Genomic DNA, 17,295 nt, shown 5'->3' on the forward strand with positions numbered 1-17,295 from the left:
TTAATATCAAAATTGTAGTTGAAAAATGAGCCCATGCTGCACAAAGTCTTTCTGTCTATTCAAAGGTAAGACATGGCAGAATCACGACAAGGTACTGAGTTTTACATAACAAATCAGCATATAAAGCCATATCTGCATATGTTTCAGACAATCTGGCCGGGGCAATGGCAACCAGCTGTCACTGAAAATAGTCTCCTCTGTCCATTCACTCCATGTGCTTCCTGAGTTAACCCTTTGTCCTACTGAATTGACCCCCAGTTAACAGAGAATAACTCATATTTAAAACACATAATTTACCATATTTTGTCAGTGCCACATTTATTTATGTCTGAAATGAACAAAGATAACATTTATTTTTAATTATTAGATAAGAGATGTTTTCTGTTATTTTCTGTGTTTAGTGAACTTCTCTCTAGCTGAAATGCAATCTAGACAAATGGCATGCCACGCATTAACCAGTGTGCCTTCTGCACCCCTGAGAGACACAAGGCATAATCTGTCATTGTATGTGTGTTTGTGTGTGTAAGTGCGTTTGTGCTTTTGTGTTCATGTGGCAGCAGGATGGCTGCCCTCGGGTATAGCTGTCTTGTGAATTGTAAACTACAGTCAATGACTGTTGTTTACCAATGTCTGCAAATGTTTTTGGATATTTTTTGTTTTCATGCAGTGTCCCTTAGAACAATCACATACCAAATCATCAGCAATTAATAAATACAATCCTCAACTTGCCAACATGTCAGAACACATTAGTTACCACTATATCACATCATACACTTTGAAAGCTGCAAAGAGAGAATTGGAAAAGCTATGTTGTCATTGAACATGACCGCCAGATGGTGCTATGAGAGTATACATGGATATTGATGTAGCCATTCATGTCAGTGCATTGCATCGCACATTGTGAATTTTACTCCATCACGTCTGTATCAAGTTTATAAGAAATGCAAATTTGACCCATGCAATGTAAATGTCTCCCCCTCTGTACTTCACTGTCTCTCTCCTATAGCTGTGTACGACTCACCTACCCAACCTATCAGATGCCCCCAATCACTACCAGGCAGTGTGTCGGGCTCTGTATACAGAAACCAGGGAGCTGCACACTTTTCTGGAGAAGATCAGGAGTGCCAAAGAGGTGGGTGCTTATCATCATCATCGTCAACAATATATCTGCTGTTTAGTTGCAAATTAAACAGCAGATATAGAATTTTTTTTTAGTAGGGTGAATACATAAGCCCTTTTTGTTTACACTACCAGTTTTGTCACAACCCAAACAGACTGGATATTGGGCTCCCCTCTAGTCAAGGGTTACAACATGGTCACTGAACTTTGTGCAGCCCATGAAGGACATATTGAGGCATCACTTTTAGCACTGAGATCGTACATGCCCCACAAACCCCACTTATCAACATGACTTTCTCTCAGTTTGTGTGTACCCTGACAAAGGCTAAGTCAGCACTATTTTATATTCCAAAAAAACACCCAATATCTATTTGGCAAAGAAGCACATTGTTACCCCACCAAGAAGGTTACGTTTTCCCCCCAGTTGGTTTGTTGGTAAGAACAATAATGAAAAAAAAATGTATTGGTCAAAGAAGAACCCATTACATTTTGTCACAGATCCGAATGTGTATCACTTTCTTCAACATTGTGGATCATTCAGAATTTTTTAAGATTTCCCAGGGATCAAATCATGGATATATGTTTGTTTAAAGTCAGACATAGAAGACTTTTCTGTGTGTGGAAATGGTGCTGCTAGATTGAATAAAAGGGGAATGATGGGCTTTGAATTCTAATGATTCCCTCTTTCGAATGTTACTATTTGTAAAATAATACGTTTAACAAAGATCATAGCTCTTATGTAATAAATATTAACCAGTTCGGCTGACTATATTGCATGTAGTCAGTTTTCCCTTTGCCTGGTTATTAAAGGTTAAAGTGAGGAAACCAGCAGAGCATGACAGTCACATCTGAGTGATCTTTCCTGTTGCAGCAGTAAACCATCACTTACAGTGGAAGGACTGAATAGTAGCATGAAATAGGCATGGACTTAACAGAGACATATTAATATCACAGTCAGAACAGCCATGTTTCCACTGTGAAAGAGATGATTCAGAAAGTCATCAATGATGATGACTGTAGATAAACATGAGAATGGACACTGGGGAAATTCATGTGGTTGAAAATGGTTATATTCATTGGGTTTCAAGTTCTCAGTGTAAAAAACTAAAGCATTAGTGTTCACTGGAAAGAGAGGGTTGATACACATCTAGGTATGTGTAGACAAAGAATAGAGCTTTGCATGTGTTTTGTGCACCGAGGGAAGGATAAACGCTTCACCTCCTGTTTCTGCCGAACCACGCCCACTAATCACGCTTTACGGTCCACACCATCAAGTGCAGATCACACAGTGAAATTTTGATGTAAATCAAAGTAAAATTGTGAAACTAGGCTCACTTCCTGTTGCCAGGAGGTAGCGCTATCAGTACATACAGATTAATATATCTGTTCAGGTCGGGACTCTGATCATAGGTGAGAATTTTAGCACCGGTTGGACAATGCACAGTGGAGTTTAAAAAATAGTCCGGTTTCACAGTGAATCAGTAGGTGGCGCTATCACCCTGCGTTAAAATGGACACATGGACTCTGATCATGTACTTGCAAAAAACAAGACCCATTAATCAAATTGGTGGCACAAATTTTATTTTCATCGGGTCATGCTACAGGTGTGTACTGAATTCCATGAAGATCGGTTAAACCAAATTGTATTGCTGTGTTTAGGGGGGCTCTGTTGAGCCAATAAGCCACGCCCATTTCCAAATACTCCATAATACGTACATTTTCACCAGGCCTAAAGCGCCCGCAAACTTTGGTTAGTTTTTGAGCATGTTCAAGCCATAATAAAGGCGATAATTTGCCTGAATAATCAAATGAAAAGCAGAGGGGCCAAAGCACGCTGCTCGTGTCCTAATAATCATTTCAATTTCAATAGTTTCTTTCGCATAGTCATCCTCGGGCCCTAATGATGAAGATAAAATATTAAATACTAAAAGATATTAAAAAATATTACAAAGAATAAGATGATAAAAGAGTTAAAATGATTTTAAGGCAGCAAATAATATGAATATGGAAACATAAGCTATGTTTTCTATGTTAGGTCCTCAGGGTTCCTTCCTGCTATGCACTGCTGCTGTTGCCCTTTTTGCTGTGTGTAATGCATCTGAATGAATAAAGGGGATTTTGTAGGTTACATAACTCTGGTAGAAAATAGACAGGAGAGAGAGAGAGAGAGGACTCAGAGTGCAGGAGGCTGAGAAAGAAGGAGCTTATAAAGCAAGGAAATCTGGGAACTGCAGCCTTTTTAGCCCCAACAAGTAAAGTTTTCTTGTTACAAAGGTACACATTGCTTTCTTACATGTGAATAATCTACCACCTGGAGGACAAAGATGGAAAAAACAGGATCAGATAATCTGCACGAAGCAAACACTGTATAATGGTTTTATTTTATTTTATTCTACATAGTTTTAGCCAAACCGTCAAGTCTTCCTTTTGTTGTGATTCAACAGACACATAAACAAAATATATACAGATAAAAAATCTGCTAGGAAAGCAACACAGATACACCCCACCCACCAAACCCCCAGATCCAGGCTACCACATCATAAGAATATCAGTATAAAAGGTATTTGAGGTTTATTGAGAGTAAGTTCCGAGCCTCAACTGATTCAACTGTGTCCTTTTCTGTCCGTCAACGATGAGATGGAGTGCCATGAAATTTTGTGCAGACATTCATGGTCTCTATAGGATGATTTGTAATCACTTTGCTGATCCTCTGACTTCTCATTTAGCAACATCATTAGGTCACAATTTCAAAATAATACTATTTGTCTCTTTTTAAAGGGATTGTTCACCTCATTATCTACTCACCCCCATGCCGATGGAGGGGTGGGTGAAGTGTTTGAGTCCACAAAACACTTTTGGAGTTTTTTGGGAAACAGTGTTGCATGATTGGGGTATGTGTGTCCACCCTTTTTCAAGGGATACTATGTAACTGCTACATTGAGCCTCCAGTCCAGCCAAGGCAGCTGTTCCTGAGCAGGAAGATGTGGAATTGTGGTGATTTGCAGTCAGCTGGGCAGATTGTGCAGCTAACCTTGTTAGAACACTGCATTAACTTCCATTCATTGTTGACAGACTAACCAAAACCTTCCACAACCTAACTTCACATATGGCTAGCCTTAACCTTTACCTTACTACATTTAATATCTTACCCCTAACTTAACTAGGACCTCAGAAATTATGTGTTTCCTCATAAAGCTTTGGCCCCCATGAGGTATATTGGTCTGTCTACACTGAAAAAGGAACATATATGAGTTTATAGCTTTAAACACATCCTCAGATACAAAGTGACTTTACGTCTTAGGGCTAGTAGTGTTGAGCCCTAATTTAGAGAATTTAAACTTAGTGAAATCTAGTGGTGACATTACATGTTGCAGCTGAATACCCCTCATCTCACCCTCCCCATCCCAACATTGAAGAGATCCTATGGTAGCCTTCAGCTGTCATATAAACGCAAAGCGTGTTTACCTTGTCCAGTTTGAACTGTATTTATTTCCTAAAGATTCTACTTTGGCTCTTGATTTTCATACCATTGGCAAATTTAACTGTTTATTTGTGTTTTCTTGGTGTATAAGAAATTATTAAATAATTTGGTTATTTACTATACTCGGCTCTATTATAATTGCCTCACTGTATTTAAGAGCTAAAATAAAGGTTTAATGACTTTGTAGACTGTAACTACAACAGGGCAATAAATATTCTGCTTGATTCTTGTTTTATATCCTATGTCTCTGTCTCTTTTACCAGAACCTCCGTAAAATGGAGGCAGAGTCATCAGAGGAATCCAGCCGTGACCTGAATGAACTGCAGAACACTGACTGGGTAGGCAACAAGACTCCTGTCCTTTGACCTCCAGGTTCAATTAATTGGGTCGGGGGGATTCAATGCCCCAGTTTGGTGTCATATCAAAGATAGTTCATAGCTGCATGTTTACGAATGCATTTATCACTCTGAATGGGCATTGATAAAAAAAACGTTGAAGCATATTGAGATGGATAGAACCATGCCCCTTCATGAACCCTCCTTATTCTGTGTGCACAGAGGTCAGAGCACAGATGACTGCTATTGTGTATACGCGTATCCAAAGGGTCACAAGCTATTTTTGACTTTTCCTCTTCCATGCTGCCCTTTTCTCGTTCTGTCAGGCTCGGTTCTGGGTCCAGGTGATGAGGACCCTACGTGAAGGAGTCAAGCTAAAGAAGGTGCAAGAGCGCCAGTACAACCCTTTGCCCATCGAGTACCAGCTCACTCCCTATGAGATGCTCATGGATGACATCAGGTTCCAACGTTTCAAGCTACGCAAAGTCATGGTTAGTGTCTGGTTCTGACCACACACCCACACACACACACACACACACGCACACACACACCGACACACAAATACACAGAAGCTAATGCCATATTTCTGTTTAAGGAAATATTGCTTTGAAAAACTTGCAACTCGAACATGATGATTACAGGCTGCAGAAATGCTGTGTTGGCTACCAGCCCAATGCTGAACATTCCCTCTGAGTCATGCTTTCAATAGACAAGGACAGATCCAATGAACAGTCTTTAATTTGAGTTAAAAATAGGGCGAGGCAATTAGCAGTCAGTAAGGCAGTGGTATCCAAAACTCAGAGGCAAAAGGCACTGTTAAAGAAATGCAGATGAGGAAGACTGAGGATGGAACTACCAACCTTCTGGCAGGAGGACAACCGCTCTACCCCTGAGCCACAACCAGCCATACAAATACATGCAAATACAAATCAAAAGTGTTTCAAAAGCTTAACACAGGGGCAGGCTCATTACAATCTTGTAATTTTAATGATGCAAGGACATTCAACACTTTGAGGCTCCAGTTTTTTATTTGATGCAGATGAACAAATCAACAACCAGATCCCCATCAAACAAAGATCCCATTATGCTGCCGTTAAGAAGACCCCTCAATAGGTTGTCTTCACTTGTTTACATTAAACCAAACAAAGCCGGCATAGAAACTCAATTTTAATATAGTGTGCAGTTTTAGAGTCGTGTGACTGCGTCGGCATCTTTCCCGCCTTGCTGATACAGCTCTGTGACGTCCTCGATAAAGGTAGAACAACAATCCTCTCCCCATCACATGTGCATATCTTCTACATAGAACAGCGAGACTGAATGAAGGCACAAGATAATTGAGGGTTAAGCAGAAAATTCTGTGAATTGTATAAGTAAATCAAAAAACTGCTCTATTGTGAGAATTCGCTGCCTTTTATTGTGTTGTATCATTGTCAGTATAATATATTTGAGGTTTGTACTGTTGTCACACAACATTTTGATGGACAATTTTCCTTCATGTTGATTTTTATTTTCTATATATTACAAATTACCCAATTACCTAATACAAGAACATGTGAAACCCTGTTCTGTTCTTTTAGGTGAATGGAGACATCCCACCTAGGTTAAAGAAGAGTGCTCATGAAGTCATCCTTGAGTTTATCAGGTCCAGACCACCTCTCAACCCTGTGAGTAAATAAAGCCAGTAGATTTAATATGATTTTGGATCCGACACTGTCCCTGCAGAGCCAATGAAGACCTGAAAATCTTCATATAGAAATAGTGCACTCTCTATTAGCAAGATGATGTTACATTACATTTCATTTAGCTGTCGCTTTTATCCAAAGCGACTCACAATAAGTGCATTCAACCCAGAGGGTACAGACCCAGGACGACAAGAATCAAGAAAGTACAACTTCTTCAAAATAAAGCAAAACTACAAAGGGCTATAAGTAAGTGCCATTTAAGTGCTACTAAAGTGTTAGTTTCAAAAAGTTGTTTGCAGACATGCTCCATGTTTGAACAACAGACCTGTGAGATACAGCAGTTCAGCGATGTAGCCGTCAGGTGCTAACCCAGTGTTACCCGGGCTTAGCAAAGATCTTATTGCTGTCATAAGTAAAACAGCTACTACTTAGCTGTTTGTTAGTGTCATTGATTTCTTTCACACAACTTACTCACAAACTGCTTTCACATATTTTTCTTTTATCCATCATCCTCTGTGCTAGGCGTCAGCTCGCAAGCTGAAGCCACAGACTCAGCAGCCTCCAACCCTGCATGAGCGGATCCTGGAGGAAATCAAAGCAGAGAGGAAACTGCGACCTGTGTCACCTGATCAGGTCCGCAGAGGAAGGCTGGGTAAGGAAACTCGCCAAGTCTTCGTCACTGTTCTTGTTATATGACACTTACACACACACACACTCTCTCTCTCTCTCTCTCTCTCTCTCTCTCTCTCTCTCTCTCTCTCTTGCACATGATGCTTGCATCTGCTGGGCATCATGTGCAAATCGACTAAATACAAGAAATATCTTGTACCTTCATTGTTTTAAGCTTTATGCTTCAGTTTATTTACACTTTACTCCACTTTTATTTGCAACTCTGCTCTTTGCTCTTATAGCTAATTCTGCCTAACTTATCATATTTGCATTGCAACAAATGCACATTATTGTTTTGTTGACTATATTGTGTGCAATATAGTGAAAATTGTACATGAATAATAATGCTAAGTGTCTGCAATTCCATGACCACTAATTGTACTAAAACAACTACTGTTTCTGAATGTCACTTATCTCTCACCATTGGCTGTGGCTTATTTGAAATGCAATATGAAATCTACCATCCTGAAAGTGTTTATACTTCAGTGATCTGAATGTAGACTATAAGCATGTTATACCCCTGTCTTAATTTATAAGTCCTGCCTTAATTTACCTCCTCCACAGCAATAACTCTACTAAGCCATGATTGTTTCTTCTTGCAGTAATTCGGCCACTTAGCATGTCTTTCAGTTTTGATGCGTCAGGTAAAGTTTCCTCGCTGCTTACCTGGCTTTTTTTTAATTATTTTTTTCATGACTTTCTGTTAACCTCCTTGTTGTGGCTGCTCATCTGCTTTTCTAGCTCAGACACATGCAAACACACACACACACACACACACACACACATGCACACACACATGTCATGCTTCAGTGGTTGGTGATAGTTGCCTGCTTTGTGTGAAGGTGAAACGTTGTGATGATGTGAGACACAGGTCAGTAGTAGGATGAGACAATGGAGAGAACAAAGTGATGAGTGACACATTTGACCGACAGAGTGGATACACAGGATTTTCAGTTACACTAAGTACATGTGATACCCTCTTTGTTTATACAGCGAAAATAGATACATACTTGATATTTGATATACTGCTCAATATACTCAGTTGTCCAATTTTGCCATTTACGTCCACAAAATTAAGGAGTAAAATTTACCAAAAGCACAGTTTATAATAAATAAATGATACATACAATTTTAAACAAGATAACATTTTTAAAAAGCCTGCTGGCTGTGAAGAAATTCCGTCACACACCAATTTCTCTGCCAATGAAACACAGTACTTTATTAAAACAAAGTCTCAAGTTCAACTGAAGCTAATGTGAGTCTTCAGGAGTCATGTACTTTCTAAAGCTAGAATGTGATTAATCTCATTACATTACACATAATATATATATTTTTGGCTCTAGAGCTAAGAGTTGTGTTGCTGATCCTTTGTATGTATCTCTTTATTCATACAAAATAACAGACAGTGAGCTGATTGTTATTGTTAAGTAGTATGGGCAAGATTCATTGCATGTGCACGCCTCACTGCCCATGGTGTTTTGTCAAAAGAGCGGATCCTATAACTTCTAATATTATCTGAATTTGCTAAATGAGGAGATAAGACTTATCTCTCTCCGAATAAAACAGATCACATTGCCTCACATGGCGACTGCATTATAATCAAAAGGGTTAACTTCTCCTGCTGCTGTGAAAAGGCACCAGTGTTAAGATACAACTGATGCCAGTGAATTCGCTGACATCATCCAGGTATGTCTCGTCCAGAGTAAGGTGAGGACCAAAAGGCTGATGACTTACGAGGATAGATCAAACTAATTCTTTATTTATAACTTAGTTGTTCCACTTCACAGTAAGGCAGTCCAAAGTAAAGTCAAAGGTCCCAAAACACAAAAAACTGAAGTAGTTCAAACACACAAGGAATAATAATATGAAACCTAGAGAAACAATCTCAAAACTGAAGAGAAGAACTAGCATAGGGGAAACACGGTGATTAAATACACATTTAAAAAGACACAGGTAAAACTAATACAGAGGGGCAGATAAAAAACAAAGGAGGAAAAAAAGGCAAAGACAGGAAATAAATAAAAAAAGACACACAGGGAAAGAAAATTCTAAATAAAACAGGAACCATGACAACATAATAGATCACAAGACAGTCTCTAACCTTAGGCCGAGACACACAAGGAATGGAAACACAGAGCAAAAACACAGAAATCTCAATACACCAAGCAAAGTCACAACACAAACACAACTGCAAGTACACAACCTCAGCATACTTCCGACCCGCAGAGTTATCCACCTTCCTTTCTACTGCAGCCAGTGTCTCACATCACACCACAATCTGTGTCGCCTCACACTCTCATTCATGTTGTCCAATAATGTGTATGTGTGTGTGTGTGTGTGTAAAAAGTTTCTTCTATAATGGATCACTCTTGTACAGAGATGGCAGTTTGATTCTCCTTTACTATGTTACTCTTTAATAGAGAGATTAAACACACCCACACACACTTCAACGGACCTGATGAGGGCCATACCCACATTACTGTTACCAACTCTGCTAAATGATTTTAGCTTCTGTTGCCCAATTCTTTATGAGCGATCACATCGTTTCTTTGTATGATGGTCATGGTGGGATGATCCACTGGACTATCAAGTTTGCAACAATTTTGACGAGCAGTTAAACATTATGGGAAATTAGCTTTTTTTACGATATCCTGCTGAGAGTTAGATAGGAAAATGAATACCAATCATAGGTCTGTACACTAATTATCAAGCCAGAGCCAGGAGGGGATTGGGTAACACTGGCAGTGATTGTGAGTGTGTGACCTCCTGGCCTTATAGCTTTTTGCACAGACACAAGAGTAATACTGATCCACCCATGTAACAGAGTGAGGATAACCACATTCCCCCCAAATCTCAAACTATTGAAATGTTGAGATAAAAAGTACAAAATATTACTTGGACTGCATTGGTCATCACAGATCATCAGTGTCTATGACAGCAAAGGCTCATAATGGAATGCTTTTTTAGTTATCCTAATGAAGGAGCTATCCCCTTTTAGGTTTTGGCAAAACTTGCAGTATGCCACAGGATTTATTCCGTGCAGGAACAGGTAAAGTATGAGCGCTGCTCTGGTTTAGAATAGCCTCTTTCACCTGTAACCAAACGGCCTTGTCTGTCTGCCTCCCTGGCTGTGAACTAATATTTCTTCTACTTGAATATTTGAATGCTAAGATCTGGTAAAGATGCAGGTAAAGTCTACAGTTATGGCTTATGATAGCTACTCTATTTGTGTTTGAGTGAATTTTAAAACAAGGCAAAGACACAGCTCTAGTTTAGCACCTGTTGAGACAATGTGCTCATGTCATTGCTTTTCCCGCAAGGATAAGAGACTTGAAGGATCCTACAGATCCTATCAGCCCTTTATCTGTCTGGTGTAGCAATTGCTTGTCTCCCCTTCCCACACTCCCTGCCTCCCTCTAAAACCCTCTTTTCAGGTTGTTTCTTCTGTTCATTTGGGCTCCCAGAAATCACAGTTAAGAGGAAGGGAACTGATAGGTGGTTCATTACCTTGAATTGATTCAGGGCTCAGTGACCTTGTTAGGGACTTGGTTTCAAGAGTTTATCTTTGGTTGTCTGCAGAGCAAGAATCCTGTTTAGGGAGTTTAGAGTCCAAAATACATTTCATTAAAGACGCCTCCATGCTCTGTGTGTAACACCAGCCTGCTCCTTTTCCTCCCCTCAGACCAACTTAACTCACCATTCCTGCCCTCTTTTCACTTGGGATGGATCTCAGTCTTCATGTTAGATTTTTTAAGAAAAACAGTCTAAAGATGCAAGGAATCATGTGAAGAGTTGAGATTCATCTCAAGTGTTTTTCTCTGTCTATAGCTAAATAATTGTCTCTTGTTTGGCCCTGAACAGATGAGTTTAGTCCGTACATGGGCAGAAGGACGTCCAGCTCTCTGTCTCTGAGCAACGGAACAGCTTCCCCTAGACCAGAGCCCTCCGGATGTCACTCTGCACCTCAGAGGAAAAGGCTCCTGAAGGCTCCCAGCCTTGCCGAGCTTACCAGCTCAGACTCTGATGTCAGTGTAATGAGTTTGTGTGTTTATGCGTCTGTGTGCTTTGATTGTGTGTGTGTGGGGGATTTTGTGGAAACATTGCATCCTGCATGTGCAGAGTAAGTAATGAGTGAGTTGCTTGTGTATTCCACATATTCAGGACGAGATTTTTGGGCACATATCAGCCAGCAGCTCCAGTATGGCCACATCTGTGATGGATGATACATCGCCGGAGTCGGTGCTGGGGAAGAAAAGTGAGTGAGGAATACTTCCCTGTTAGAGCTCAGTCACCTCTTCAACTTAAACCACATATGATATCTCAAGAATACCTTGATTTGGTACAAACATTCATTTTAACTTAAGGATGGTTTTGGTGGTCAAAGGTGAGATGGAATAATTTGATTTTGGTGGTTGAAGGTGAAAGATCAAGGTCACAGTGAATTCATATAAGTCTGTGAAAATATGTATTTGGCCTGAGACCGGTAATTCTACTTCTCTATTCTGTCTGTACCTCTGTACCTGAGCCCTGATTTAACAAGGGCTCTCTTCTGCTTTGTCTATGGACACTAGCTCCCCCCATGTTCCTTCCCATCTCCTCCACACCTCAGCCAGAGAGGCGTCAGACCCCCCAGAGGAGACACTCCATCGAGAAGGAAACCCCGACCAACGTGCGACAGTTTCTGCCACCTTCCAGACAGAGTTCCAGGTCTCTGGTGAGTCAGACATCGTTACCTACATGTCCTTATACACCATCAAACATATTACACAAAATCCTCAATATAACTCAGTGATTAGGTTATGTTGGCAAATTTAGCAGACAGTTGCTTATCTAACACGTTTCATATGACTTACAGTTTTTTTGATTGCATAAACACTACAATCAAAAGTATTACACAATTATCAAAACCTGACAATCAAGGAGGAAAACATGGGCCAAGATCTGCAACACTATAAGCACTATGTGTGTGTGTGTGTGTGTGTGTGTGTGTGTGTGTGTGCTGTTGTTGCAGGAGGAATTCTGTTTCCCTGTTGAGTGTCTGTCTCTAACAGTGGAGGAGGTGATGCACATCAGACAGGTGCTGGTCAAGGCGGAGCTGGAGAAGTTCCAGCAGTACAAAGAAATCTACACCGCTATGAAGAAAGGAAAGGTAACTTCTACAACACACTTTAAAGTATAAAACAAGTCAACATGGCTCACTCACTTATGGTAGTAACACTGAATTGATTGAATTGCACTTTGCCAAAATTGAAAGAGCAAATATATTTTCCCTCGGAGATACGAAGAATGTGATTTTTAGTGTCAACAAATTTATATACTCACATTATTGAATGTCTACATTTATTTATTTTTGTTCTAATATTTTTTCTTATAGCTCTGCTTCTGTTGTCGAACCAAAAGGTTTTCCCTTTTCACCTGGTCTTACATCTGCCAATTTTGCAAAAAGTAAAACATTTGAAATCTTTATCTCAACTGTTTTCAAAATTTTATGTAGGTAATCTAAGAAAGGATAAATCATTTTATTCACTAGTTCCTATTCTTTCTCCTTTCCAGGCCTGTCTGCTCACAGTGTTGTAAAAAGGTAAATCTTACAGAATAACTCTCTCTGAGTTGTGACGTGACAACATGAGGTTTCATAACAAAGGATAATTCTCCTCAGTATTGTTTCTTAGTTGTTACATTCATGCCTTCCTACTCTGACAGATGCGGCTACCATCCAAACCTTATTCCAGTTTGCCCATCTACTCCATTGGCTCGACCAAAACACTCCCGAGGCAGAGGATAACTGCCATGGCTGCTGTGGGACAAGGACTCACTGTGGACGAAGGGCCGGGGACGTCAGTGGAGGAAGCGGTTGCACCGTCCCCTGTTGTGAAAAGGGCAACGATAGGATCACCTAAAGGAGCTGCAAAACCTGCTGGAGCAGCAGCTGCTGCAAAATCTGAGAGATCCTCCAGGAGCCCCCAGCGCCACAGCATCCAGAAGACTATGTCCAAGTAAGAGCCATGAACACATATATTTACTCACTCAGACTTACATAAGAGGAATTCATATTCTGATCTGGATTAAACGTTGCTTCTCATTACTCTGACTGCTACAGTATGTTTGTAGATAAATCTCAAGAGTGAAAAATACTCCAAATGCTCACAATGTTTTTAATTCATATACAAAAACTTAACAGAAACTACCCAAGAATATTAAAGAGATTAAGGCTGTAATTCAGGACTTTGTGTACAAACTGTCCACTGTCTCCTCAGCCAATTTGTACCCTCAGATTACAGCATATTGTCACTGACATCTAATGGATGAAATGTTAAAATACCAGACAGGAAAGTTAAATTTTTATTCACCAATAAAATATCTGATCGCACCCACAGATGTTTTAGCCGTGGTCATTTCATTTTGATATCAACAAGAAAGTTGTAAATGTATGAACAAAATTATGTAACTCTTTATGTTAGAGCAAAATAATAGTTGACCGGGTAAAATATAATTAAGTTTTTACTTATAAAACAATAACTGAAAGCTCCCTCCTTTCTTGGAGCACATTTTAGAGTGTTTTTTCCCTATGTGCCACCTCATATTTGTCGTTTCAAGTCATTTCTTGCCATACTGGAATTCTTGCAGTGTCATAATCCTGATATATGAATTAAATCAATGGCTCACTGCAACACTTTTAGATATCATTTGTTTAGGTGTTGACACATTTGTCTTTTGAGAATTATGCCACCACCCAAGATAATGGGAGTGAATTTGATTTAAATAAAGAGCTGCATGAATTGGAGATATTAGTGAAAGCTGAGGCCTGTAGCTTGTCCAGGGTAAGAAGGAAATTTTTTCGGGACAATGTAGTGAGTCCAACAGAAGAAGTTCCATCTTTTGTACTAACATGGAAAAATCTCAAAAACAAACACAATACAAGTGGTATGTAGTGTTCAGTAGTGGTACCTCTGCATTTCACTACATTTTAGTGTGAAATGCTTGTTTTTATTCGTTCATAAGTAAGTTAATTGTTATTTGTTATTGTTACCAAGCAGTCAAGTTTGCTTAATACTTGAACACTGAGGCAAAATAAACTTTGGTGAGAATTCAAAATGTATAAATAGAGTGTGTTTTCCCTCCCCTGTTTCTATTCTCTTCAGGTTTTCAAAGCACGGCTCTTTAAAGTCTCACGAAGAACTTGAACTTCCATCGGAGCTGACGGAGGACTGGGCCACCATGGAGGTGTGTGTGGACTGCAAAAAGTTTATCTCTGACATAATTGCCTCCAGCAAGCACAGCCTGTCTCTTGCCACCAAGAGGGCTCGCTTAAAACGCAAGACCCAATCCTTCTACTTGTCCTCTCCTCGAGGAGGGGAGGAATACAGGCCCTCTGAACGAACAATCAACGAGATCTGAAACTCTTCATTCGTCTCCCTGGCTGCTCTCAGCTCAGATTGCACAATTAAAACACTTCCTTGATATGATGATTATTGTACATGTGTAATTCAGTAAGATTAAGCTCTCACAGTGGCTGGCGTGAACCTTAGTCTTAGACAGTGTGGTCTTGTTTTTGTGTGCTGATCATCCTGTAGAGCTCCTCCAGACAACAACATACTGTAGATTTATTTTTCTTTATCATAGATGATCCTTTAAACTCTGATCACAGACTTTTAACTTAAAAGGCAAGAAAAATGCAGATTGAACTCACTCCTGTCTGCTCGCACAAAAGCATGGTCCACCCCAACTCACATTTCCAATCAACAAGCACAAGACAGAAGACAGAAGAAGGACCGGTGTGTGACGTCCTCAGGCACTTACACTGCAGGAGACATAGACATCATGCTGTGAACTGAGGGTGAAACAACAGACGCTGTGGAATATCAAACTGTTCGTTTTATATTGGTTTTAAATTAGTTTTTTTCACACCTGTATATATACAGTAAATGATTGTTCGATAAAGGACACCCTTTGTTTTGGATTTGTAGCTATATTTTTCCGATGAACCTATTTGTTTCCTAAGTTTTACAAAGCATCACTGTTCTTCTTTAGGATGCTTCACATCTAGAAAGATCCTCTCTCATTAATGCAGAATTAGTGCCAATCTTACACCTGCTGTGTGTTTGCAGTGAACTTGCAAAAAAACGGGGCCAACCCCTGATTATTAAAAAAGTGGTTCCATTCCAAATCAGATGCATTTCTCTATGTTAAATATTCAAGCTACAGAAGCTATGCTCAAAGCAAAGGTTTCTTAAAAATGCACATTCATTCATTCACACATTCATTACTCTACATTCTTAAAGTCCTGTCAGGAGTCAATTGGGGTTCATTATCTTGCCCAACAACATTTCGGAATGCAGACTGATGAAGCCTTGGATCAAACCACTGCGCATCTGGTTAGTGGACGGCCCTCTCTACCTCCTTAGTTGCTAGGGTTGGGGATGGGGGTGGTGTAATATGAACAAGTGGGGCACTTGTATGAGACACATTATGAAACATATTGTAAAAACTGATGCAGTTTGTGTCTGATTTGTGTCTCTCAGATGTGCATAGAACCACAAAAAATACTTTGTATATTTTAGTGCCTTTAGGGGTCAAGCTTTAAAAGTGCTTAATATCCCAAAATGCAACTCAACAACAATATTTAATATTACCCAGCAGTAGTGACTAACTTCATGTGGAAAATTGTTGCAGTGCCCCCTATATAAGAAAAACCTACAACCATCATCTGATTTGTGTTGTTAAAGCCTGACGGATCAAAGTACATTGCATCACCTTTTTTCAACTGAGCCCCGCCCGGTTCAAGCCAGTGATATGAAGCACGAGACAAAAATACAATACTGTCGGATCCCATCACAAAGAGAAGGCTGCTGATACAGAAAGAAGGTTTTCTGTGTCTTATGATGCCTAACCAGACATACATAACAGAAATGTGAAGTATGTTCATTTGGAATCATTATTTTGTGTATTTGTGTCTCTCAGATGTGCATAGAACCACAAAAAAGAAACATTATTATCTGCAGTACCATGTATAATTTTTCAAACTTGCCTTTTAATCATTGATATGAAACATCTGCCTATTTTTGCATTTATTCTTAAATATACATTTACATATACATTTACATTCTACATTTATCTACATTGATAAATGTAGAATGTTAACTCCATTATTAGACTCCTAACTTGCGTTATTATGTAAAAAAAACATCTCATTTGTATGTGTTTGTACTGATATACATTTACTGAACCCCATCTGTCAGTACAAACATATGTTAAATACATTCAATAAGTGGTAATATAATTAATTTATGATTTCACTCCATAATCCAGAGTCCCATATAAGCAGGATTAATTACCTGAGTGGTGGCCTTGATCCATTTTACCCGTCATCACATTCCTCCAGTGATATTTCTGCCTTAAAATTAGCCTTTTTTTATGGTCACACTCACATGTTGAACAGTCATCTACTGTTACTGTACATACTTTGTTTAAGATGGTTTTTTGGTAGGTCAGGTCTGTTTTGATCCGGTGATATCTCATTAGTGTGTTCAGGTCATTGTGAATGGGAGGTGTTGGAGGTCCATGGGGGGAGAAAATAAACTCACAGTGTGACAGACGGCATCATGCATGTACTACAGAGTAGCTTGTACCTTAAAGCCTGTATTACCTTTTAAGCTGTAACTCCCTGCAGAGTTGGCAACAGATGATGACTACAACAATAAACTATTGGAAAACCTGTCAACTGTCTATTCTTTTTTTCTTTTATTCAAACCTCAGACTCAATAACAGATCTACAATATACTGTCACTTTTTTATTGTTTGCGTGCTTGACATTGTGTGCAGAGATATTTATTTACAGTAAATAATTGTCATAAAATTCCACTGAAGTAGCTTTTTGAAACATATTGTAAAAACTGATGCAGTTTGTGTCTGATTTGTGTCTCTCAGATGTGCATAGAACCACAAAAAATACTTTGTATATTTTAGTGCCTTTAGAGGTCAAGCTTTAAAAGTGCTTAATATCCCAAAA

The 17,295-nt window shown here is 39.4% G+C and overlaps 1 protein-coding gene across 2 annotated transcripts in view; it reads left to right on the plus strand.

Annotated features, from left to right (window-relative positions):
* The window catches only part of spire1b (spire-type actin nucleation factor 1b), a 35,505-nt gene extending 18,502 nt beyond the window's left edge, over positions 1–17,003 (plus strand). Inside the window, exons 4-17 of one of the 2 annotated variants that reach the window (XM_062399852.1) lie at positions 1,007–1,132; positions 4,864–4,938; positions 5,262–5,426; positions 6,513–6,599; positions 7,140–7,269; positions 7,889–7,930; positions 11,148–11,311; positions 11,448–11,541; positions 11,858–12,000; positions 12,298–12,435; positions 12,661–12,731; positions 12,840–12,867; positions 12,990–13,282; positions 14,429–17,003. In XM_062399852.1, the coding sequence (XP_062255836.1) occupies positions 1,007–1,132; positions 4,864–4,938; positions 5,262–5,426; positions 6,513–6,599; positions 7,140–7,269; positions 7,889–7,930; positions 11,148–11,311; positions 11,448–11,541; positions 11,858–12,000; positions 12,298–12,435; positions 12,661–12,731; positions 12,840–12,867; positions 12,990–13,282; positions 14,429–14,684 (1,812 nt within the window). In that variant the 3' untranslated portion in view covers positions 14,685–17,003. The remainder of the gene's footprint in view (positions 1–1,006; positions 1,133–4,863; positions 4,939–5,261; positions 5,427–6,512; positions 6,600–7,139; positions 7,270–7,888; positions 7,931–11,147; positions 11,312–11,447; positions 11,542–11,857; positions 12,001–12,297; positions 12,436–12,660; positions 12,732–12,839; positions 12,868–12,989; positions 13,283–14,428) is intronic. The other variant, XM_062399853.1, reaches the window with a different exon arrangement.
* The last annotated feature ends 292 nt before the right edge of the window (positions 17,004–17,295 follow it).

This window comes from Platichthys flesus, chromosome 11 (assembly GCF_949316205.1).
Source record: "Platichthys flesus chromosome 11, fPlaFle2.1, whole genome shotgun sequence".
Classification (NCBI taxonomy): Eukaryota; Metazoa; Chordata; class Actinopteri; order Pleuronectiformes; family Pleuronectidae; genus Platichthys; species Platichthys flesus.